The sequence below is a fragment of the Myotis myotis genome, unplaced genomic scaffold (assembly GCF_014108235.1).
Source record: "Myotis myotis isolate mMyoMyo1 unplaced genomic scaffold, mMyoMyo1.p scaffold_m19_p_8, whole genome shotgun sequence".
In the NCBI taxonomy this organism is placed as follows: domain Eukaryota; kingdom Metazoa; phylum Chordata; class Mammalia; order Chiroptera; family Vespertilionidae; genus Myotis; species Myotis myotis.
In genome coordinates this window covers 58,622,569-58,646,787 of record NW_023416390.1, presented here as the reverse complement: position 1 = coordinate 58,646,787, position 24,219 = coordinate 58,622,569, and the positions used below count along the sequence as shown (strand labels likewise).

At 47.8% G+C, this 24,219-nt stretch overlaps 1 protein-coding gene across 7 annotated transcripts; it reads right to left on the bottom strand.

Moving 5' to 3' along the window:
• Positions 1-6,001: 6,001 nt before the first annotated feature.
• Positions 6,002-24,006, bottom strand: NR4A2 (nuclear receptor subfamily 4 group A member 2). 7 transcript variants are annotated; one of them, XM_036319820.1, is made up of 8 exons: positions 23,786-24,006; positions 12,175-12,304; positions 10,818-11,683; positions 9,888-10,017; positions 9,339-9,502; positions 8,279-8,481; positions 7,718-7,896; positions 6,002-7,571 (listed from the first exon to the last, which is right to left on the bottom strand). In XM_036319820.1, exons 3-8 carry the CDS (start codon positions 11,679-11,681, stop codon positions 7,315-7,317), a joined length of 1,797 nt encoding a protein of 598 aa, XP_036175713.1. In that variant the 5' UTR covers positions 11,682-11,683; positions 12,175-12,304; positions 23,786-24,006; the 3' UTR covers positions 6,002-7,314. The 7 variants fall into 7 exon arrangements, with proteins under 7 accessions (XP_036175713.1, XP_036175711.1, XP_036175716.1 ...); XM_036319818.1 differs by lacking the exon at positions 23,786-24,006 and adding an exon at positions 13,982-14,481 and having other exon boundaries at positions 12,175-12,417; XM_036319823.1 differs by lacking the exon at positions 23,786-24,006 and adding an exon at positions 13,982-14,481 and having other exon boundaries at positions 10,818-11,505; positions 12,175-12,417.
• Positions 24,007-24,219: the final 213 nt, after the last annotated feature.

Below are 24,219 nucleotides of genomic sequence, written 5' to 3'. Positions count from 1 at the left end.
TTCTCCTTCCATCCCCTCAGTCATTGGCAGTATAATCCATTATATTTATCCATCCCTATCTCTACCTATTTCCTAAAAAGCTTTTGCTTCTTTCCTTATTGTGGGCAATAGCATATAGATGAGAATGCCTAGCATATGGTGAGAGGACAATGTGCCACTCACTGCCCTCCCTTCTCTCTAGCTTCCCCCATGAACATCATCACCAGTCACTCTCTTCCCAGGTGCTAGGTTGCCAAGGGAAAGGGAAAGAGGGTGACTTTACATGCCTGTACCCTGGCCCTTTCTTGGGATACCTAGCAAAGGTCCAAGCACATAACAAGCCAGAGGATAAAGAGATGTAGACTCTGCCCAGCTGACATGGCTCAGTGGTTGAGCACTGACCTATGAACCAGGAAGTTGGATTAAATTCCCAGTCAGGGCACATGCCCAGGTTGCAGGCTTGATCACCAGTGTGGGGCCTGCAGGAAGCAGACAATCAATGATTCTTTCTCATCATTGATGTTTCTATCTCTCGCTCCCTCTTCCTCTTTGAAATCAATAAAAAATATTTTTTTTTAAAAAAAAAAAAGGAGAGAGATGTAAAATCCCATGGGAGTTAGGGAGGGAGGAGAAGGGAAGGGGGACGGGGGAGCGGGGGACAGGAGAAGACTGATCACAAAATTACATTTCTAAAATTCCCTTATCAGCAGCCCCTCTCCTTCATTTCCAGCACAGTCTGGATAGTCATCAGTGACCCTCCAACTTTTTGACTGGGACCCAACACTCATAAATATATTTTATACTGTGGCCCAAGAAAAGTTTCAGAAAACAATGCTAAGACTTTTTATATTTTAGCTACTCTATGCAAAGCACTCATGTTTTCTATTCTGTCATTCGTTTATTTCTCTGAAAGAAAAGTATGATCACAACCCATTATATTGATTTTGCAGACCACTAATGGGTCAGGACCCTCAGTTTGAAAAACACTGGCCTACTTGCGGCCTACTGATGGAGCATCTTCCCTCTCTCTACCCCGCACCCTTTTCTAAACCCCAATTTAACATGACATAGTCAACGCAGTCCTCTCCTGCAAGCTTCCACAGGCAGAACGTCTTAGCGGATCCAGTTCCTCTGGCAGTCCCTGTAGCACCCCATGGAGAACATGCACAGCAGCCCCTGGGCCACCCTCTACTAACGCGGGGAAGTCTCTGAAAGAAACTCAGGCACTATATGTGATATGACAGGTGGGGAATATCCTGGAAATCCTAGTTTCTATAAATATAAAGATAGAAATATAAGGATACAGGAGTGAGAGTGATGGGGGGGGGGGGGCAGAAACCCATCTATCCAAGGAACCTGGTCCCTGCCTCGTGTTATGTCTAGTCCAGCTGAGCAGGACACACAGAGCCGGGCTAAGCCCTGTCCCGCAGCCGGTGTCTTCACTGGAGAAAAGCGTGCGCCTGGGCAGGAGAATAACAGGACCCGCTGCTCCTCCGCCCCACCCGACGCACAACTCTTTTGGCCACTTGAGGAGTCACTACCTCTGGTGCGCGTGGGCGTAGGACGACCAACACGTGTTGCCAGGAGACCTGAAAGCAGGGCCCGGATGCGCTTGACCTCTCCTCGGAGCCTCGGGGTGGAGCACAAGGCACACGTGTGGCTTGGGTATATAGGCCCCTCTCCCAGCCCTTCCTGCAGTTGGGAGGCGCCTCCAACTCTTGCCCTGGTGCCTGTCGCCCCGCCCACAACTAGGGGGTAAAAAACAAAAACATTTTCCCTAGTGTGGTGCACATGGAGCTCCAACCCCTCTCACTCCTCGGGGAACCCGGAGACTGACCACTGATCAGTGGGTGCAGGGAAATCAGGGGGCACCCTGGGCTGCACGTGCTCGCGCCCTGACTCACAGAACCTGGCCAGACCACGACTGGAACCTGTTGCCGCCTTTGGCCCTGGGGGACCTAGAACAGTTGGGAAAGAAGCAGGGAACAGCTGGAGTGGGCAGGGCTGGAAACAGAGGAAACGGAGTTAACCCGGCGTTTTCTTCCTAATTGCTCCCGAGCTCCCTCGGCAAAGTCTCCTGGCGCGACCTGCCGAGTCAAACTCTCTGTCTCCAACACGCAATGAGCAGAGCAGGGCGCTTGCGTCTCCACTTGCGCTCCCAGCCCACCCACAAATGGACACACGTCCTCTCCAGTGATCTTGGGGCCTCAAAAAGCAGACACCACTGGGGAGTGGGGAGTGGCAGTGGGCAGTGGAGAGTGAGAAGGCGTGGGGCTGGGCGAAAGAGGTGAAAGCTCGGCTCTCCGGAGTTTTCCGCCACCTTCTGTTGGGCCCAGAGCTCAAGTCGGAGAGTGGCACTAGGGGTGTGGTCTCCTTACGCCCGGGCGCACTAGGCGCACGCGGGACTTCCCCTTAGGAAACGCAAAGTCAAGGTCGAAGGAAAGACCTTGCAGACTCCAGCGGTCGTTTCCAGCCGCGCTCAGGAAACACGCTAAGCGAAAATGGCTTGAAATGACAGCTTCGCCATCCTACACGGTTATGTGTAACATCCAATTTGGTGTTTTTAGTAAAAGTAAGAAGTAAAAAATGAAAATCGGGTGCTGTGTGCTTCTTTTATTATTAAGAACGAATTACTTTCAAAAACGACGGCCCTGCTTGGAATTCATATCTCGGTTTCCCCGTAAAATCAGCTCTGGGAAACGTAAACCCAGAACATGCTGCTATGGGCGACGTGCTCTTGCTGCTTTGAGTGCTGTCAGAGGCGGGAGCTAAGCAGATCCTTTCCCCAAGACGCTTGCGACCGGGTGCGCTTCTTAGTAGTGGCTGAGACCTACGGGGAGAAAGGGACGATTGCACCCCAACCCCATCCGTGCTCTGAAACTGAAAAACTGAGGCAAGTGCCAGCTCGAGGGATGCCCAGGAAGCTTGGGTTGCAGAGAAATTCCCAGGTGCGCCCAGGAAGCGACAATTCCCGTTCCTGGAGAGCGGGGACAGGTTGGGGGCCAAAAAAAAAGCCTTAAAAATCCTTTCAGAGAAGGATGTCTTAGACATCCATAACTCTGTTCAATTGTTAAAATAAACCTGGAAAAAAAAGTTTTTAAATCCGTAGGACTAGATACCCTCATTTTCCCTCTCACCATGATAGAACCTCCCTCCTTCATTTTTGGGGTGGCTTCCTGCACACAGGACCTCCAGATCATCTTCTCTCACTGAGAGAGGAGAGACGCGTCCGGGAGACCCCCCCACCCCACCCCCCAGCCCTTACTCTCGGCAGCCACCTCCGCGCTGCCGCGCCGCGGATAAAAAGGGAAGCGGACGTGCGTGCGGTGCCAGGCAGGATGCTGGAGGCGCGGAGACGCGCAAGGCGCGCGGGTCTACAAGTGCTCTGGGGTCGCCACCCTCTACAGGACCTGGTGGGGGTGGAAATGGATCCTGTAGCGGGAAACTCTGTGATTAAAATAGGACAATGAAATAAATCTCTTCCCTCCCAGACCTGTTTGTATCTTGAAAGTATTCACCGCTGCCGAGTAGGTTTAAAATAATTGGCTAATTGGATATCCGCGTGGACGCACTGATGCCCGCAAAGCCAAAACATTCTCGGGGCAAAGCGAAATTGAACCTTCAAGTGACATTCTTAAGTTGGCAGGATATCTGCGTCTCTTTGTCGGGCTCCTTGCACTCTGTGAACACGTGCCCCGTAAGGCTCAGGATGGGTATTTTGAGTGGAGAAGGCACTCCAACTCTCTAGGGATGGAGCCAGGCACCACAAAGAAATACATGGGACAGGGTGGTTGGGTGCCACTGCCATCGCAGGGTGCTATGGGCTCCCTGAGCCAGGCATCTCTCTCTTGTTAGAATCAGGGCCAGAGACTCCCCACCCCCACCCCCAAAACGGAAGGCCAGAGCGAGAGCAGCCTGGGCACCTAGGGAATCCGCTGCGGCCGTCAGACCGCAGAGAGGCAGAGCCCAACAAGTAGGTGGTAGCGCAGCTTTGTGCTTTGAATTAAGGGCATCTCTCCATAAAGTCAGGGCCCTCTAAGCAACCACTCAATGTGGGTCTAGAAGATTTAAAATTAGACCTTCTCCCTGAGCTGAAAAATGTATGGTCAAGTCTTCGGAACAATGATTATGTATTTTCATAGCTGGAACGATACACAATAACTGACATTCTGAAAAGGACGTTGGGATAGGAGAAATGAAGGCCCCATCATAAAGTTTTCCTCTCTTTCCAAAGAAGTTTTATGCGACGGCTCGCTTTTGCAATGCAGCGTGTCTGTGGCTTTTCCTGAGTTTTACCCCTGGAAAGACTGGGACAGGAAAAGTCCTCAGCGGCGCGGATCTCAGCAGATCCAGGGGAGATGCGTGCGAGGCTCACAACCCTCACTCCCAACCCTCACTCCCCGGATGCGCAGCCTGGAGTTGGAAAGCCAGTCAGTAACTGTGGAGCAGAAAAGCACTAGCCACCCGGCAACTTGGGTTTGACTATTGAATGCAGGCGGAGGCGGTGCCGTGCGCACGCGGCCATTGGGAGCGGGCCCCCCCTCCCTCCTTTCACCCCAAAGTCTCGGGGGAGAGGCGCACCACCTGGCACCTCTTGGCCTGGGGTGATGCACAGCGGCTTCCTTGAGGGAGAACCGGCAACAGAGTTCCTTTCTGGGTTCAACTCTCGGGGATTCTGAGTCAGAAAGTCATCGTCTCGGCTCCAGACACCTGGGAGGTGAGGGCTGACGGCTCTGCCGACTTGCAGCATTTCTAAAGAGCGTTCTTCCGCTTGTTAGTGTCGGCTTTGGTTGGGGAAGTTGTGACAATAAAAAAGGCAAGCCTCATCTATTCAACCAAGCCAGGAAAGTGAACATGTCGCTTATATTTCATCGCTTATGTGGTCACCCACTTTTGCCCCTCAGTTACCTGCAGAGAAACGCCACTCCGAAAAACCACCTCAATGACTAGGAGACCTGCTTTCTCTCTCTAACCCCCCCCCCCCCGCAAAACGCGTCTTTTTAAAGGGGGGGGGGGGAGGCAAAGTAAAAATAACCTGAGGAGTCTCAAGGTAAGTTACTGTTCTAACTCTGTTTCTTAAGAATAATAATCCTGGAAATTTCAGTGGCCCGAACGAGGTCGGGAATTCCCCGGGGTCAGTGGAGAAGGCGGTCCCCATGTTCGGCTCTCTATGAAGTCACAGCAGCTGTCCTGAGGCGAAACTCAGTGGACAGCTGCGCAGGGTCCGGGGCTGAGAGGCAGCTCGGACTGAAGCGGCTTCTACAGCATGAAGTTACTTTCTTGATAAAAGTTGAGGCTGTGGAATCCTAGAGGCTGTGATATAACTTACTTATACCAGACCCGGGACCTGACAAACGGATATTTTATTATTTATTTGAGAAACTTTTAAGGTGAAATATTATTATAAAACTACAAACTGGACCTCATCACCATCCATGGAAGAAAGAAAAAGTCCTAAGAAATGTCTCTTCACAGTTCTGCTCTACGTCAAAGACCACTGACTCAAGGCCCTAAGGGCCCCGAATGCTTGTCCTTCCACCGACTCTTTACAAGTGTTAAGTAGAAGAATTAGAAAAATCCGAGATTAAGTACAGCACACTTCACATCCATCTTGACTTCCTGAATCTTAATAAAGTATTTCCTAAACATCGTGCCAGACAAAAACTTGACAAGACTTTGGACCTTGCAAAAGTTCAAAAGCTGCTTGGCCTCCTGAACTTCCCTCTGAAAGCTGCACCTATCAGCAAACTTAACAGAAGAGTGGAGATATTCTCGATTGCTTCTGATAAATGTAGGTTTGCCACAATGGAAAATTCCGATTAGGGAAAAATATTGAACTGAAATCTCTGGAAATTAGTTCGATCCCCCAGTTCCTTTTGCCAGCACAGTAGAATCTAGGTTGTCAGTTTGAAACTCAGGTGTTGAATAAGTGACCTATCCCAAATCAAACTCCAACTCTATCTATTGTATATTGCTATTTTTTCCCTCACCCAGAAAGAAGACCAAGTTCTGTTCATTTACATAGTTTATTGTTGTAAACATTAAAATTGTCTTTCTCAAAGAAAGAATTTATCAGAAAAAAAAATCAGTGTCTCTAACTGTCATACACCATAGAAAAAAAGGCAGTGACTCATATCATGTGCCATACTAGAAATATACAAAGAAAAATACTACAGAATATGGCAATATTAAAATTCTTACTCAAACATAAAATAATATATTAACTGACAATTTTAGACATTAAAAAAACAAAAAAAATTCAAAGTGCTCAGTAATTTCCAGGGAGTTATGTGTATTATAAGCACTCTGGAAACAGTCAAAAGCTGCTGCATGCAAGTTTTGTTTAGCTTTAGACAACAAAATAATCAAGATATAAACTTTCTTTTATCAACATCAACGGTACATACAACACTTACAAACAAGGAATGTTGGACGGTGTTACAAACACTATGTGTCCCTTTTGTCAGGATTTTCTGATGTGTCGTACTTGTGCCCACCTATTTTACAATTGAGAAAATGTTTAAGCTCAGATAACTACCAATCTTTATAAAATCTAACAGACTACATAGTGTCTGAAATACTATTTATATAATATAGACATTACTGAAGTAGCAAGTGCCTATAACATTTCAACCTAGAATCAACATGCTGGTCCCTTTTTTGTGTAGTTATATTTTTTTTTTTTTTGCAAACACACTTATCTTTTAGAATTTGTAATATTTATTCATAAATAGGCACAAAATAATTTAAAAAGCCAAACTGCATTGGGTAAATTTACAAGCCTTTGCCTTCTTCAACTCATGCCACCCACGCAACATTTAGTTTTACTATATATTACAGCTTTCTTTACAGCAGAAAACTTTGAAGTCTTTTAAAGGGCAATACTTATGGGTCCCCTTACGATGTGTGTATGTGTGTGTGTGTGTGTGTGTGTGTGTGTAACATTTCTCTTAACTGCAACAACCAAATGTGGCCAAACATTTCCCATCATACATTAGGAATCTTTCTCCTGAACATTTAACTGATTTTTAAACTGATAATAAAAAGTTTATACCACTGCATTGTGTGACGTCCATGTTCTAAATCCAGGATGCCCCGAGCCAAAATGCCCTTTCAGGTTCTGCCTGCAGGTTAGGAAATAGCAACAGTTTTTGTTTTCTGGGGTTTTTTTGTTTGTTTGTTTTCCTTTAAGGATCAAGGGGCTGGGGGGTTATGGAAGGGGTGGGATGGCTAGAGCTGAGACAGCTCAAGGGGTTATCTCTGCCCTTGTGACTTGCCCCCTCTGAACAGTTTTAGGTGTTCTTTCCAGTTCCTTTGAAGTGCATGGGAGGAGGTCTAGAAAGGTAAAGTATCCAGAAAAAGTTTGTCAATTATTGCTGGCGGTGGTACCAAGTCTTCCAGTTTCAGGTAGAAAATGCGCTGTAGACCCTGTGTGCAAAGAGTACGGAGTTCTGGGAGCTTCCCCAACAGTTTGGACAAATAGTTGGGGCGGTTCAAACCCCCGTTATTGAAAGTCACGTGGTCTTTGAGACAATTGACAATCTTGTTTTGTAGTTCTTCCACTCTCTTGGGTTCCTTGAGCCCATGTCTCTCTGCAGAAAACACAATCAGAAACAAAAGAAGAATGGGAAAAACAGTTAGCTAGCTGGCAAAACCCAGGAAGATGGGAGGCAAGGGGAAACTGGGACAAATCCTGCTGGACAGTTTTGGAGAAGAGCCTTGCGCTTATGGTACTGACCTGTGACCATAGCCAGGGCAGCAATGCAGGAGAAGGCAGAAATGTCGATGTTCATGTTCTGCAAGTTGGAGGAGAATTCAACAATGGAATCAATCCATTCCCCAAAGCCACGAACGCATTGCAACCTGTGCAAGACCACCCCATTGCAAAAGATGAGTTTACCCTCCACTGGGTTGGACCTGCAATTAATACCAAAGAGAGAGAGAGGGGAGAAAAAGAGAGAGAGAAAAGCTAAACAACTAATTACTTGAAGAGCAATAAATGAGGGATTTAAGAGGCACCTAATTACCGAAGAGTTAATAAAATGTAGACCAGTGGACCTTGAAAGGGTTCAATTTCATAACAATCAAGAACGCCCCCTATCCCACCTCCATGACATTCATCCAAGACTTCTGGGCTCACTCCTTCCCTTCTCTACCTTTTTCTATTATCCTATCCCTCTTTTCCCCTTATTCTGACCACTTCTCTTTCCTTCCTTTCATTTCCCTTTCCCTCTTTCTTTTCTTGTCTTGATTGCTCTCTTCCTTCTTTCCCAACCTCCCTGATTGCTTCCTCAGTTACCTGTATGCTAATCGCAGCACAAACAGTTCTAAGAAAGCCGATTCAAAAAGCAGGTCCTGGTCGGCTTTGGGCAGGTCAGCAAAGCCCGGAATCTTCTCAGCCCAGCCCCTGATGATCTCCATGGAGCCAGTCAGGAGATCATAGAATTGTTGGATATGCTGGGTGTCATCTCCACTCATCTGATAGTCAGGGTTCGCCTGGAACTGGAATTTCATTTTAAAAAGCACTTAATGAGGTTCTCTAAAATATATAACCCGTGAAATTGCTAACCCCGTTTCTAGTAGTGGAGCCAGGTTTTTATAACAATTAAACCTCTCTCTGACCAGTAAGGAAATTAGATGTTCCGGGGCAATTAATTCAATTAGGGATGGTGCTATGAGGTCGCTGCTTTAAATATGTAAATTACCATTTCCATACAGACTAAATACAGTGCCATCCAGCCCTGGGAAACGTTCACTCTTATCTCCACAAAACAATTGACATGTTAGTATTCATGCCAGTCCCAGAGTGGGTCTCGAGCAGAGGCGCCCTTTGCAAATCTTAATAAAATTGCGGTGACTTCTAAGTTTGCCCGACATACTTCCTCCAATTAAAGCCCTCCCATTCCTCACAGCTGGGGTAAAAGAAGACTCTGACCACTTGATCCCCCACCCCACTGCCATTCCTGGGACCCACTGTCCTTCCCTTCCCCGACCCCCAAGCAGGCAGCCCCCACCCTGACCGTGCCAGAGAGGGTGAGGATTAAAGCATCTCTGGGGGGGCTTCTCAAGAAGCCTCTGGTGTGGCTATCAGAGGCATTAGCGTCTGAGTATGTGGTGCTGGGAAAGGGGCTCGAAGAGGTTTGACCACCCTGGCCTAGCACTTCTTCCTTCCGCTGCACTGTCCTCCTGTCTACACTTGTCTGTGGGTCTGCCCGCCTTCTATGGCTCTCCCCAGAGCTATGAGGACACAGTCTTGCTTGCCTCCTTTTATCCTGAGTCTGGGGGTTAATGATGGGAGTGGGGAGGGTTCCTGCCCATCTGTCGGTTTGTCCACATGATACCCCCCTCCAGCATCTTACCCTGGAATAGTCCAGGCTGGTCATAGCCGGGTTGGAGTCGACATGGGCCCTGACGAGGGCACTGATCAGACTCACCGGGGGCGAGGGGGGAGAGGGCTCCTGTGGGCTCTTCGGTTTGGAAGGTAAACGACCTCGGCGGCCTTTTAAACTGTCCGTGCGAACCACTGCAAAGAAAGAGCCGGTTAGTGTCGCTTGGCCTAGGGGGACCCAGCTGCCTCCTTGGCCCCTCCCGGGGGTGGCTGCAGCTGGGGGGAGTGCGGCCGGGCGGCACTGGGCCCCACTGCTTGTAAAGCCTTTACTGACGAAAAGCGTAAAAAACGCGGGGCTGTTTTATGTCTTCTTCCAAATGGGTCGTATAGTTAAAAGAGAGAAGAGCCTGTCGGCTTTCTCTAGGGCAGGATGGGCAAGCAGGCAGCTGCCCGGGTGGAGGCCGGAGGCGGATGGGGGGGCCGGGAGACCCCTGGCTCTGTCTGTAGAAAGTGGGGTTAGAGTGGGGGCAGCGCTCTCCAAGGGCACAGACTGCGGAGTGGGCCTCTCGCCCGGACCTACCTTCTTTGACCATCCCCACAGCCAGGCACTTCTGGAACCGGCAGTACTGACAGCGATTCCTGCGCCGCTTGTCCACTGGGCAGTTTTTATTTGCTAAACACACGTATTTTGCGTTCTTTTGCACCGTGCGCTGCAAAACAAAAAGACAGTCAAGGCCGAAAATTAATTTTCTCTTGAAAAGCCAGCAACCCAAGGAATCCAGGAACAATTTCTGAAAGGCTGGGGTCTACACTCCCTTGCCACAAACAAACACATATACATAACTGCTTTCTTTTTCTTTTCTTTTTTCCTTTTCCTTTCTCTTTCCTTTCCTTTTCCTCCCCCAGGGCACATTACATTAGAAAATTGATAGCGTTAACATTTGAGCTAACCTTGCCGCTCCTTGCTGTGTTTTATATGCCAAGAGAAGGAGAAGGAGACGCTCAGTAAATACAAATCCGTGGGCATTCATATTATTTACATTCCTTGGAGACCTTCTCTATTTAAAATGATAAGATTATTCAATCAGGAAGGCGAAATAAAGAGATCACTTAATTTGACCATAGGGAATTCTGTTCCACTTGGTTAGCTCAGACACGGTTCTCTGTCCTAACCAATTTCAATCTGAACAGAAAAGACAGCTCTGCGCACATGCAAATGACCCTCTTCCAACTCGCGCTCCAGCAACTTGGGGCGGAGGCCTGCCGGGTCGGCTTTGTGCGGGGGAGATGCGACCCCGGATCTCGGGATCTCCGGGTCTCGGGGTCTCCCCGCTTTCTTTTCTCAGGCAGGCACCCGGATGCCCCCACCACCACCTCTGCGGACGCCGGGGAAAAGAACATTCCGGGGCGAGCGGGAGCTGAGCTGCCTGCACCCAGGCGGAGCGCGCACCCCGAGGCTCCAGGCTGTAGGGGGCCCCTGCCTGCCTCCTCAGCCCCTGTCCTTGCTCACCTTAAAGAACCCCTTGCAGCCCTCACAGGTGCGCACGCCGTAGTGCTGGCAGGCCGCGTTGTCGCCACACACCGCGCACAGCCCCTCGTTGGAGGGGGAGCCCCGCGACGGCGGCGAGGGCACCTGCGTGTCGAGCAGCTGCGACGCGTGGCCGATCTGCAGGCCCGGGAAGCCCATGGACGCGGGCTTTCGGATGGGGTTGGGCACAGCGAAGGTCTGCCCGTCTACAACGTGGTGGCTGCCCGCCGGCTCCGGGTTCATGGGGACGTGCAAGGGCCCGTCGAAGCGCATCTGGCAGCTCGACACAGGGGTGCCGGGGGGCGACTGCTTAAAGGAGAAGAGGGAGAGGCGGGAGACGGGCGTTTTCCTCTGCTCGATCATGTGCGTGGTGGCCACGTAGTTCTGGTGGAAGTTGTGGAGGGAGCCCGGGTCGTCCCACATCGGGCTGTGCTGCACCTGGAAGCCCGGGGTGGCGGACGTCGGGGGCGAGGAGGGCTTGTAGTAAACCGACCCGGAGTGCGGCATCATCTCCTCGGACTGGGGGGGCAGGTGGCTGTGCTGCTGGTAGCTGTGCATCTGAATGTCTTCTACCTTAATGGACGCCTGCTGGCCGGGCAGGGGCGTTTGGTACAAGCAAGGTGGCTTGACGTCGTAGCCTGTGCTGTAGTTGTCCATAAAGGTACTGAAGCTGGGGAGAGAAGTGGTGGCAGTGATTTCAGTGTTGGTGAGGTCCATGCTAAACTTGACAAACTCTGGCGTTAAGAAATCGGAGCTGTATTCTCCCGAAGAGTGGTAACTGTAGCTCTGAGAAGCGGGGCTGGCTCCTTGAGGCGAGGACCCATACTGCGCCTGAACACAAGGCATGGCTGGAAATGAAACAGGGGAACAATGTACACTCAGCCTGGTCAACTGAACACTTCCTCCCGGGCTCGGGCTCACCTGGAGCTGCGCCGGCAGCCCGCGCGGTCAGAGAGCGCGGAGGGGCGCGAGGGGAAGGGCGGGGATCGCGAAGGCTGCGGAGCTAGACAGTGCGGGGCACGGAAAAAGGCTGATCAAATAAAGACCCAGGGCCGGAAAGCCATGGAGGGTCTCCCGGCTCCTTTCAAACGCCTCCCCCTCGACCCCCTTTCATCGACAACCCAGCTCAAATGAGCCTCTCCCTCTGCAGCTCGGGTTCAGCAAGCTCATCCTAGAGATGAAGTTGAACTGCACGAGCAGAAAGTTGTTTCCAAAGGCGACGGGTTAGAAAACCTTAAGTTATAGGCTCTGCTGAGGAAGATCGCATTGCCCCTGGTCTTGATATTTAGGGAATTGGGGGGGGGGGGGGGCTGAGAGAAAGAAATCAAGTTGCACTAACCTTCAGCCGAGTTACAGGCACAGGCGTTTTCAAGGAACTTAAAGGTGGACAGTGTCGTAAAGCAATGAAGGATAAAGTTTCCAAGATTTTTAAAAAAGCATTGGAGAGCCCAGCCTGTCAGATCTCCTCCCTGAAACACAGACACAGACAGCTTCAGGGTGCTTTCCGGACAGAGTCAGCCCAGCATCTGTAGACTCACCGGGCAGGCCCTTCTATGCCGCCCGCGATTGTTTCATTGGAAACCTGGCAGTGAAAAGGAAGGTGTGAAAGAAGTGGCTGAAAACAACATAAAATGCCACCCGTTGCACTGTGTAAGTCCTTGCAGAGAGAGGGTTCTGGAGAATCAAAGGCATCCCATGTACTTATTTAATTCTTTGGAGGTAATAAATTGGCCCCTTTGGTAGGGTGTATGGGGGGGGGGGAGTGTCATTTCCATTTCAGTTTAATTCTGACTCGAAAAGAGGAAACTAGAGCTTAATAAAATACAGCATTGGAACCTTCCCTGATTTTTCTTTTCCCCGTGGTGAAACTGGCTTTTCTTTGGGGAGTGGGGGAGAAAGTAGAGGTCTAGAGTATAAAATAAGGAAACCTCTTCCTCCACCCCTATGAGTTACAAAACGTTAGTGAACAAGGCCTGGGCAGCCTGAAGGTAATCTGAACGTGCTTTTGACAGAGCACTGAGACTGGGGAAACAGGTGAACTGGCACGTAGTTTTCCAAGAAACTTTATCTTTCAACATCTTTAATGGCCAAGGGGTGGGAAGAGCAGACCCTACTTTTCCAGAAGCATCTTAGGTCAATTGCAGGGGGAGCGTGATGTTGCTTATCGGGTGTTGGTACCCCTGCTAAAAGGGCTTTCCTACACACCAAACTGAACACCTCCCCTGTACAGCCTGCCCTGGTCTTCCGGCTTGCTGGAACAAGGCATTCTTGTATCCTAGTAATTTTCAGATGTCCCTACTTGGAAGGCATTCTAGAGCATAGATGATCTTATTAACAATGAAAAAGAAAGTCAAATATCTACACCTTCTGTTTTCCTTGCCCCTCCCCTCAGAATCTTGCTTCAATGGGGAAGGAGACTAACCAGAAAAAGTGGAAAGACATTAGACTCTTGACCCCCACGGCCCCTGAGAAATATGCCTGTGCTGGATATTTTACCCACCTCGTTACTTCACAGCTTCATAACTGTACTCACTACATATTCTCTCCGTCTGTCTCTGACACACTCACATACACAAGCGCGGCATATATCAAACCAGAAATTTCACACAAATTAGTAACAGGACACTCTTCCCATCCCCTCTCTTTACTCAACAATACCCAGGAAACACTGGCACCCTGGCCAGCCACGGTGACACAGTTCCCAAGCAACACACAAACTGGAGTACTTTCTCTCTCCCTGTCACTTGGTGGGTAGCGTCCGGACCCCTCGTAGACACAGGACTTGGAGTCTCCGTGTCCAAAGGCCACACTCAATTTCGCACTAAGAGCAAACTTCCAGCACACTGATTTCCGCGGACAAGTCCACGGCTCCCCGAACTATGCGAGTCTCCCTTCAAAGTCCACGAACGAGGAGCCTGGCAGCTTGGGAGCCAACTCCCCGCTGGTGCCAAAGCCGGTGTTCGGACAAATGCCCTCTGTAGCTGCGCGCACCTCCTCCCCATCCTCCCGCCCCACTCGCGTTCCGCGCCTCTGGCGCCCACTTCCAGAGAACCTATTCCAGAGAGGCAGAAGGAAGAGACGTGCAAAAGAAGAAAGAAGGATTAAAAAAAAAAAAAAAGACCGCGAGCCGCACGGACGGCACCTACTCATTTAGGAGTTCTCCGCGTCTCTCTTCATTCATTCAACTCGGCCGAAGTGCAGTTCCCCCTGGGAGTCCGGGGGCAGGGGCGGGTTGGGGCGGGCGACAGGGGCGCAGGGAGCGAGGCGCCGAGAGCCGGGAGGGAGCCGCGGAAGGCGGCCGGCTGGACCGGCGAGCAGGAGCGCGGAGCGGGGCGCGAGCCTCGGGGAGGACTGGCCCTGGCGGCCAATGTGCCTTTGTTTATGTGGCTCGCGCCGCCGCTGCCAACGCGCACCTAAAGTCTCCGCGCGTCAGCGCGCGTCAGAGCCCGCCGCCCAATCGCCGCGCCGCCGCGCTCCCCGGACTCCTGGCCGCCGCTCGCTTTGGTATATTTCCGACCTGACGTCACGAGCAGGGCCGACGTTAAGGTGGGAACCGTTCTGGGTTCACCTTGGTGGCCAGCTCGGTGGGTGTTGGGGGTGCGTGTGTGCTTTTTTTCCGAAAGAGGTGTGACCTCTCCGCTCTGGACCGCTCAGCCCGCAGAGCGGCGACATCTCACCCACCCGCCCAGCCCCCCGCGCCCCTGCTGCCGCCCGGCCGCTCACACCGGCGGGAAGGTGCAACAAAAGCCTGGGCGGAGGGGAACCCTGGTGTGGGCCAGGCAGCTGGCACCGGGACCCGCAGGGATGGCTGTGCGTGACTGCGCTCTAACCTCACGAACCCACAGTCGTCATCTCCATTAGCAGAGGCGCGAGCAGATGTCCCAGGACGCCGCACGCTCCGAGGGCTCAGGCAATGGGGGTGGGATTTCCCTGGCCCAGGGCATCCTCCTCTTCTCCCGTTCCCTGTCCCTGGCCGCCTCCTCCTCCTCTGGAATATTCATATTCTCCCCCGTCCCCTCCCCCTACACACACACACAGTCCAAGGTGGAAGGGGCTAATTTGTGTTCCTTTCTTTCCTAGCAGTGCCCACGTGCGACGGAGGACGTGGTGCGTGGGGAGGGGAGGGGAGGGGAGGGGAAAGGAGGATGTAGGCAGTGACCCAGCCCTTTGGGGACCCCAAAAGCCAGAGTGAGACGTCGTTCACGTTCCTTTCGCAGACAATGCAGCCGAGCAGAGGGCAACAGGTGCGCCTTTGGCAGATAGGTGCGCTTTCCTCACCATATGCTAACTTTGGTACTTTCGACACTCCTCGGTGCCCATCACCTCCTATCCTTCCACGAGTTTTAGGTAAATACATGGACCCTCCTCTGAAGCACAGGGCTCTGACCGCCTCCCCGTGAGAGCCAAGAAGGAAAGACAAAACGTAGGGAGGAGGGGGCAGGGTGGCTCCGCTAAGCACCGTGTGCCGCCCTCCCAGAAGTGTGGGCTCTGGGCGCACGCCGCACCCCGCGGCCCTCCGAGTCGCCGCCAACTCCGCCGGGCAAGTCCATCCCCCCACCGCGCAGATGGGGCAAGGCGCTTTCTAGCAAAGGAAATGCCGCTTCTCCCAACACCGGGCCGATCCCTGGGCCAGAGCTGGGCCGGCCTCTGGGGGCTTCTCCCGTGGGGCTAGAAGAGGCTGGGGCGACGGAAGGGGAGGGATCGGGGGCTCTTCCTTCTGCCCGCGAGGTTCCAGCCGCCTCTCCTCTCTCCACCGGGCGAGCTTCCAGCCGTTTCAGGCCCCTCGGCAACTCCCCGCCTCCGTCCCCCCCGATGTTCCCAGGACGGGCCCCAAGCGCCGTGGACCGCTCCGCGCCTCGGAGCCACCCAGCTGGAATCTGCACCTCCGCCTTCGCCCGCTCCCCGCCGCCCCCTGCTCCCCAGAGGCGGAGAGGAGAAGCCTTCGGGTGCCCTGCGGCTGCCCCGTGAAGCCGCAGGCTCTTTTGCGCTGCAGCCTCGAGAAAACCTACGTGACCACCTTAAGTTTCCCCCAGATGTTGCGACTGCCGCCGCTGCTCTGCCGCCGCCGCGGCCCAGCGGTGCCTGTGCAGGCGCGAGAAGAAAAAACATTAAACCAGGAAATGTGTAAATGTGTGTGCGTGTGTGCGTGTGCGTGCGTGTGTGTGTGTGCGTGTGTGTGTGTTTGGGGGAGGGGGTAGTGGCGAGTGAAGGTGTGTGAGTAGGGGGATTAGGAGGGGAGGGCGAAGAATAGCTTATTAGCATGAGCTCGGCAGCGTCAGAGCCCCGGGGGCAGAGTCGATTGCACGCGAACGAAAGGGAAAAAGTGAGAGTTTGGAGAGCTGGGGAGAAGGAAAGGGGTGGAGGTGGCGGTGACGCAGGGGCGCAGGCATTGACGCACCGGCTCGGCTGGGCCCAAAATAGCAGCTCTAGCTCGGTGGCGCCCTCCCGGGTTCCCTTCCCCTTCCGCCAGGGAGCAGGGCGCGCCCAAGGGGAGCTTGCCTTGATCCCAGCGGCGGGCCAGGCTCCCGGCCGCTATTTCAGGCAGACGGAAACTCAAGCACAGCCTTGCTGGGGTGGCGGTTATTATTTTTTAATGTATTCCTAGGAAAGCGGGGGCTGGGAGAACCATTACCCTCCATACACAAATAGGCATACGTAAGTAGATGTAGTTCCTCCGCAGGCTCCTCCACCCTTGTTGCGGTTAAAAAAACAGTCCCATCGCCCTGGGTTGAGTCTGGGGACAACGTGAGAATTTTCTCCCAGAGAGTGGGAAAATGTTCTGGAGTTCTTCAAGTGAGCTCCGAGGAACACATACTGTGATTCGTTACTCTATACCAGCAACCTGTGGAGTCTGGCTCCTTGATACCATAGGCTTTGCCCAAGTCTTAATGCACCCAAGATGGAGAGGCAGTCCTCACAGCAGCTTAATAATTATTAATGACTTGGAATGGCGTAATTAAATGTAACATTCAAATGAGAGAAAAGGTGGGCTTATTTCCTTCTGTACTACAATACGTTTAAGAGTTCTCTGGGAAGAGAACTAGTTCCTGGGAAGCTATACTTCTTAGACACATCAGATGCAAGACTGAAATACTCACTTAAACCAATTATTGGCTAAGCTACTCCTAGAGCTGGCATTTTGGGTACGGGTCGGATGTGCTGGGGGTGGAAAGGATCCAGCACAGGCTTCAGAAAGTGTAGAGGAGGACTAGGCTCAAAACTCCAAATTCCTGTGTCCCCACCAGGTTCTGATGAAAGTGTCAGAACCGCCCACGACTGTAATTGACTGATTCTGTCAGTAGGGGGCCTGACTCCACAACGTTCAGGAGGATAAACACAGAGAGGGCGAGAGAGAGAGAGAGAGAGAGAGAGAGAGAGAGAGAGAGAGAGAGAGAGAGAGCTATTACTACTTAGGCCTATCCCCAGGAGAGCATGCTGCAGGCCCCAATATTCATATTGTACTGGAATTCATAAATATTTACAAATCTGTGAGACTCTTCCATTTGTCTGGAAAAGGGAAAGAGTTTAACACATGGAGTTAGGTTCACAATAGATTTTCTTTATTTCCTCCTGCTCATGTTTAACTCACTGTTAGGTCACGGGGAGGGGTGGGGGGAGAAATCAAAATGGTAATAAAAATCTCTCATTTTATCACAAAGCAGTTCAAATTGGCATACAGTTTGGAAAAATGAAAGCATGTTTTTAAAATCCTATGATTACATGTTTAAATAAATTATAGTTTAGAAGAGGATTCCTGTGGGTATATTTGCTAGAACATAAGAAAATGCTTTTGTGCATACAGGTTTAATTACACATATAATGGAATCAAAATGTACAATTGAACCACCTTTTAGAAAATGTTAAAAATTATGCTTTAGGCTAAAAGGAACTGAAATTGTGCATTTATATGACTGCAACCCTTCAAGATTCTTGACAATAGATTCTTGAAAAGAAACTATTTCATAACTCAATTAAAATTAACAATAATGGTTTTTAGGGCCCAGAATCTGATATAACTTTAAATTATTGCCATTTACAGTTATCCCCAATTGGTGGTCTATTTTCTTAACAATTTAAAATAAATGGGAGTAAAAGTTGGTCCTACCCCTAAGTAGCTCCTTTTTTTAATCAGATAAAATTTAAAATTATTATTCCTATCAACATATGCTACTATTTAGAAGACCTCAGTAAAGCATTTAGGAAAGTAATATTATGATATGTTATCATAGTAACCAATATTAAGCAGGATATATTGGCACATGGATGGAAAAATATTTTTATAAAAAAATCAATATAATATATACATTCACATCTCAACCAAAGTAGAAAAATATGAAAAATCAACATAAATAATACATACATGCACATCAAAACCAAGGCTAGGTAGATTATACTTAATAAAATTGAGCTTTTGGTATAATTTAGAAAGCAAACATGAATGTAATCCCTTAGGATTTTCTATCTTAATGCTTGGCAAGGGGGCCTTTATTTCACTAGTCTCCCAAAATGAACTCAGACTAGCCCTTACAATTCAGATATGGTGAATATACATAACTCTTACGTTGTATGAATCAAGGTAACTCTAGGATATGTCATAATAAAATTACTTAATGGAACCTATTTTAAGCATAAAATGAGATATACATTTTAAGTTATATTTAGACAAACACATTCATGGCATTATTTCCATTTGGCAGGAAGTTTTACTTTATTGATTGGAGGAAAAATTTTTTGAAAAAATCTGTTTATGAAAATGCAAAATCCATTTTTAATATTAAGGGGTTTGGTTTGGGGGTTTTTTTGTTTTGTTTTGTTTTTTAGTTTTGTTTTTTGTTGTTTGTTTTGGGGTTGTTTTTTTTTTGCTTTTGCCACTTCATTTGACTTAACAAGATATTAATCAACCAATAATTTGCTCCTTTGTTATAAGATGTTTAGAGAACATGTCAATTGCTTAGCTGGCATTCACATTTTGGGTAGTTGTGCTTTTACTCAATTTTACTTGGCCCATTTTCATCAAAAACCACTTATTGCAAAGACTTTCAAAATTCTTTCTTACTTTGATTCAGAACCCAGTTCTAGATGTGCAAAAGAAAAGAGTACTTTTTTTTCTAGAACCATCTATTTGTAAATTAAAATTGTAAAACTGAATATATGGTGAAACCTCATGCCACTCAAAAAGTATTTTGCATAATAAAAATCCTTCCTTTTCTCTAATGTTTGACTCTGGGTAATCATTGCCTAAATATTCACTTTTAACCATTTCATATTTTCTTTTTTATTTTGATAAAATACACATAACAAAATTTTATCATCTTTACCATCTTAACCATTTTTAATTGTACAGTTCAGTGGTGTTAACTACATTCACACTGTTGTGCACTCATCATCACCATTCCTTCCAATAACTCTTCATCTTATAAAACTGAAATTGTATACCCATTAAACAATAACTCTCCCTGTTCCCCTCCTCGCAGCCCCTGGCAACCATCAATATTTTCATCTGTAACAAATTTTTTTTATTAAGCAAGGAAGAGTAACTTTGGTTTTAGATTTCATTGCTAATTTCAGTAAACATGGAGGTCATTACAATGTACAAAATCCTAAAAGACATTTTAAAGATTCTGAACATAATAAGTTGCTATATGCTAAGAAAATATCCAGGATACTTGACATTTTAAAAGTAGCTATTAACATTAGTAACCATCACAGTATTATATAGCATTTTCTTTAAGTAGACGGAATACATACACTTTGCAACAGTTTTTATGTGTATACCTCAGTTTGGCTAGTTTTTGCTCTACCTTTAATGATAAAATAACCGCTTTTGATTTTTTCCTCAAACTAACTGGTTGATAGGAACCTCTTAATTTAATAAAAAATAAAGATACAATACTGATATATTATGACAAATATATGCCATTTTTTCATCATAATCTTGCAATTACCAAGCCTATAACTTTAATACCACAAAAGTAACTTACAGCAAGGACCCTTATAGTGATAGGCAATAAATCTAATTACCATATCCTTTGAATACATGTAATATAAATTTCATTGCTCACTTAAAAGTTCTAAAGTTAACAGCATAAACTTGAAGTTAAGTAATTAAGTAATCCTTATATAGACACTTATTAAAGTATTTATACATATTATCTTAAATCTACATCTATCATTTTGCCAATTAAAATTAGGACTTTAATTGCAATTAAGTAATTTAATTGCCAATTGAACAGCAAAATTGCTAAGTGACTAATTTTAATGCCTATTTTAATTACCAATCATGACTGGGGAGGGAGCTAATCAAGTTACATCAAGCAGTACCAGAGTAATGATGTGAAGAAAAAAAAAAGGTAGAACAAACATTCCAGGCTACATGCTTTAAAAAAAAAAAGAAAGAAAGGAAGGAAGAAAGCAAGACATAAATTAAATAAATGCAAACATAATCTTAGAAATGTATAAAATACTGTGTTTCAATATCTGAATACAGAACATGAATAGAACAAGATTAAAGAAACCCCTGTCAATCTTCAAAGTAGGGAAAATCAAGTCAAAATTTTATGTGGTATTTACATGGCACTCACTCTAACCCAGATAAAAACAAAGCTGTATATATAGCTGAGAATAAAAGACTGTTTTCTGCTTGGCTGGTTACATATTTACAGATTGACAGTTTTTAAAAATTCTTTAAAAATGAAATGCTATAAAAGAGAGAAACAAGTTTTCAATGCAGCAACATGGGTTTAAATTTGAGAAGCAAACAGGGCCAGTGCAGTGGGATTATATACTCTTTCCTGCTGGCTCTCCTTCCCCTCCCCCACTCACTGGAATGAAGTTCTATTACAGGCCTGATGCCTATTCATAACCTGTCCCATGTTACCTTGAGAAATGCATAAATCTGTCCTATTTTAAGTGTTTTAAAATACATTTGTGAATTAAAAATAATAAGAAGAAAGCATCTAGGATTGCATCACAATTAAAATTACTTAGAACATGGGGAATATACCGTGTCCTAAAAGTATTTCTCATTTTTTCAGTAAAAATAAACATACCAACTCAAGATAAAGGCTGTATATCAGAAAGCAACCAAAAAAAAAAAAAAAAAAAAAAAACCACTGGTAAAAATCTTCTTGGCCAATACAAACACATTCTCAAAAGTTTTCATATCCAAACTATCAGATTAGCAACATGAAAGGCAAGGTAATATTGAAAGGGAGAAGTGAGGTTGATAGCTAAAAAAAAAAAAGAAAGAAAAAGAAAGCAGTCCCCGTATAGACAATAATGCTAGCACTTTCCAGCTATAGGATTGCCTTGGCAGCCAGCCACCTCATTTAGAGTAACAATGGAAATCCATCAAATCTTCATTTAAAATAAAGTCATGATGCAAGATACATATCTTGATCATATATATATATATATATATATATATATATATATATATAAAAACATACATAGTTTGCCTATAAAAGGGCCCAAATTACTCATGAACTATATGTAATGTTACAACTTGAGCAAAAACAAATAGTGCCACTTAAGATTTTATTGACTAATGGACTTGAATTCTGAAACGAAGCATAGCAGGACTTTAGCCTGGCTTTTGAAGGAGGAACACATTAACACGCTCAGGGCCTAACAAAAGGCTGCAATATCTGTTCATGACGATAACAACTTTATAAGACAAGTTCTGTGTGACTGATTGAAGGGCGCACTTACTGTCTATTCAGAAGTCATGGAGTTGGAGTCATTATTGACAAGCTCACACTGATCAAGGTTAAAACTCATTGAGTGTTGATGTCACAGAAATAAAATCTCAGCCATTACAAGATTACCAAAAACAGCCTCCAGAAAAGGTTGCCATAACTCACACATATCTTAGTGCCTTCTGTATAAGAGTTTCTGCTATATAAAGATACAAATCATCTTATATTATGACAATAATATCAAACTTATTGCATTAACTTGAGCACTAAGTAACAAATTATCAGCTATCACAAAAGGAGAAAAATGGAGAAACATTATATGGTAATTTGAAAACAGCCCTGAAAGGACATGAGGTACAGACAAACTTTCAAAATGTTAAGTTTCTGAAACTTGACATGACTGAAAATATATACTTTATAAGACTGTTCATGTCTACTTTATATTTTGCTAATCCATCAGTTCACATGAATTAATACGGTTTGCATATTGTTGTAAGCAAAGTCTTTTAAAAGATAATATGTCTATAGCTTTCAGGTAAATGTTACAGTGAGTCATTTTACTTTTTTTACCCAAGTTTCTTGTTTCTCAGTGTTACCTCTCTGCATTAGCGAAGGAAAAAGGAGGGATACAGTAAAGGACAACCATGTTTATCATCTGAAATTAGAGGCAATAAATTAAAATATTAGTCACCAGGGTTTGTAAAAATAAGACCTGTGAAATATTACAGAATCATCCCACGAGGGTCTGAACAGAGACTTCAGTATGCTGTCACTGACATGTTGGGGGTGGGGTGTTGGAGGAAACAAATGACCAGTACCATCACATACAGGATTCAAGTTGAAGTGCACATGTAGTGTGTGGTGTGTAAATGTATAGAAATTGGTTTCCTCCTTGTTTTTTCTTATATTTCAAATTTCTAAGCACGGTTTTTCTGTAAGTTACTTTCCAAAGTTTAATAATGATTGAAGTTACTGAAAAAAATACACAAATACACAAAATTTCAAATAGTTAATGAATGGATTTAGGAGTTATATTGAAACAACTCAACACCACTTTTCATAGGAGTCTTTTAATTGCGAGTTTCACACCCTCATTGATTACTATTTGGAGGGCTGATTGGCAATATCCAAGACAACAGTTTTGCTAAACTTTACAAACTTTGTATCACCCAGAGGTGAGAAGAGGAAGGCCACACAGAAACAGATTTTAAGCCAGAATGATTGACAGAGCCCCTCAAAACTGTAAAGGGGCGTTATAGAATTTGAAATGTGGCTCTGTGGTTCAATTTATACCACAGAAACGGTGAAATGTTATCTTCCTGTTGTTATAACGTACCAGGTCAAGGGATATAAATTGTACCAGGTAATTTATTTTACCGTTCAGACAGTCATTAAGTTCCTCCCGGAATATATGTGATTGACATCCGTGGAGGTGAAAGGCTAAAAGAACCATATGGCAACATGTTGCATTCCGTCTGCTATCTGCCCATCCGTGCTTAAGCTGCCATTAGCAACATCTGCACCTTACGGAAATCCAGCTGTGCCGACGCCGGCTGACGGAATTGTACTTGGGGGGGAATCTAGCTTAGCGCCATTAACTTGAGACTTAAAAGTCTATCTACCAGGACGGATGGAAGCTTGCACAATTAGACGAGACGACACAAATGCTTTATTAAAGTTTAATTTTGAACTCCCAATTAGCGAAACGGCATTACAAATCGATTGCAATTTCCTAGAAGGCACCGCGAGTTCTCTGCCTGCCTGCCACGTGCGGGGAGGCTCCGGAGCGAGCTTCCCCGGCTCCCGGCAGCGGAAAGGGGAGGGTTCAGAGCTGGTCTCCGCAGCCCAGGAAGTCCCCCAAAATCCTCGCCAGCCCCTCCTTCCGCGAGGCGCGGGCGGAAAATGGGCAGATCCCGCGGGAGGGGGCAGAGGGTGGGAAGGGAGGACTTCCAAGACCCGGGCGTCCGGAGGGAGTGGGGGATGGACGGAGGAAGGGCGGCGGGAGGCTGCGGGGAGGGTGGGGGGGCGGTGTTCCTCCATCCTCTCGGCCTCCCGGGAGGAGCCTCCTCTAGTCAGTTACGCAGAAGTTTCTCTTTCGCTCTTGGCGCTAAACACCCACACGCGCTTCCTGCGCGCCGGCCTCGGGGCGGAGGAGCGGGGCGACTGGAGTCCCAGAAGGGCTGCCCGGCGATCGCACCCCCGCATCCCCTCCCCCACCCGCACAAAGCCCGGTCCGGGTCCGGGATACGTTACCTGCCGGCGCTCCCGGCCCCTCGGTCTCCGCCTTCCCCGCCGGCCGTGCCTTGTGTGCGTCCTGCTCCCCTGGGCGCACAAAGGGGTCTCCCTGCAGGCTACAGCCCCCCTTTCTCACCAAGCAGGGGAAGACGGGGGGACGGGGGAAGTGCAAGCGAAAGCTGGGCCCAAGGGAACTTACTGATTTAAAAAAAAAGTGCAGCTGGCGAGGGCCGGTGAGGGCCACGGGGAGGAAAGGCCGGCCACCTTTCCGGGGACCGCGGGCGGGCGGGAGGGGGTCGGGGAGCGGCCACCAGCCCCGGCCCCCCGCCCCCGGCCCCCGGCGGCGGCGGCAGCTGCACACACAGAAGCCCATTGTCACCCGCTCCCGACGCGCAGCCCCGCGGACTCGGCCCCGCGGCCAAGCGCGTCAGCGGCCCCGTCAGACCGGCCGG

Coding starts and splice junctions, on each gene's coding strand:
- NR4A2 (XM_036319817.1), bottom strand. Junction 8,482..9,338: donor CCAGCCTGGACTATTCCAGG/GTAAGATGCTGG, acceptor ATGAAATTCCAG/TTCCAGGCGAACCCTGACTA. Junction 7,897..8,278: donor GTGCTGCGATTAGCATACAG/GTAACTGAGGAA, acceptor TATTAATTGCAG/GTCCAACCCAGTGGAGGGTA.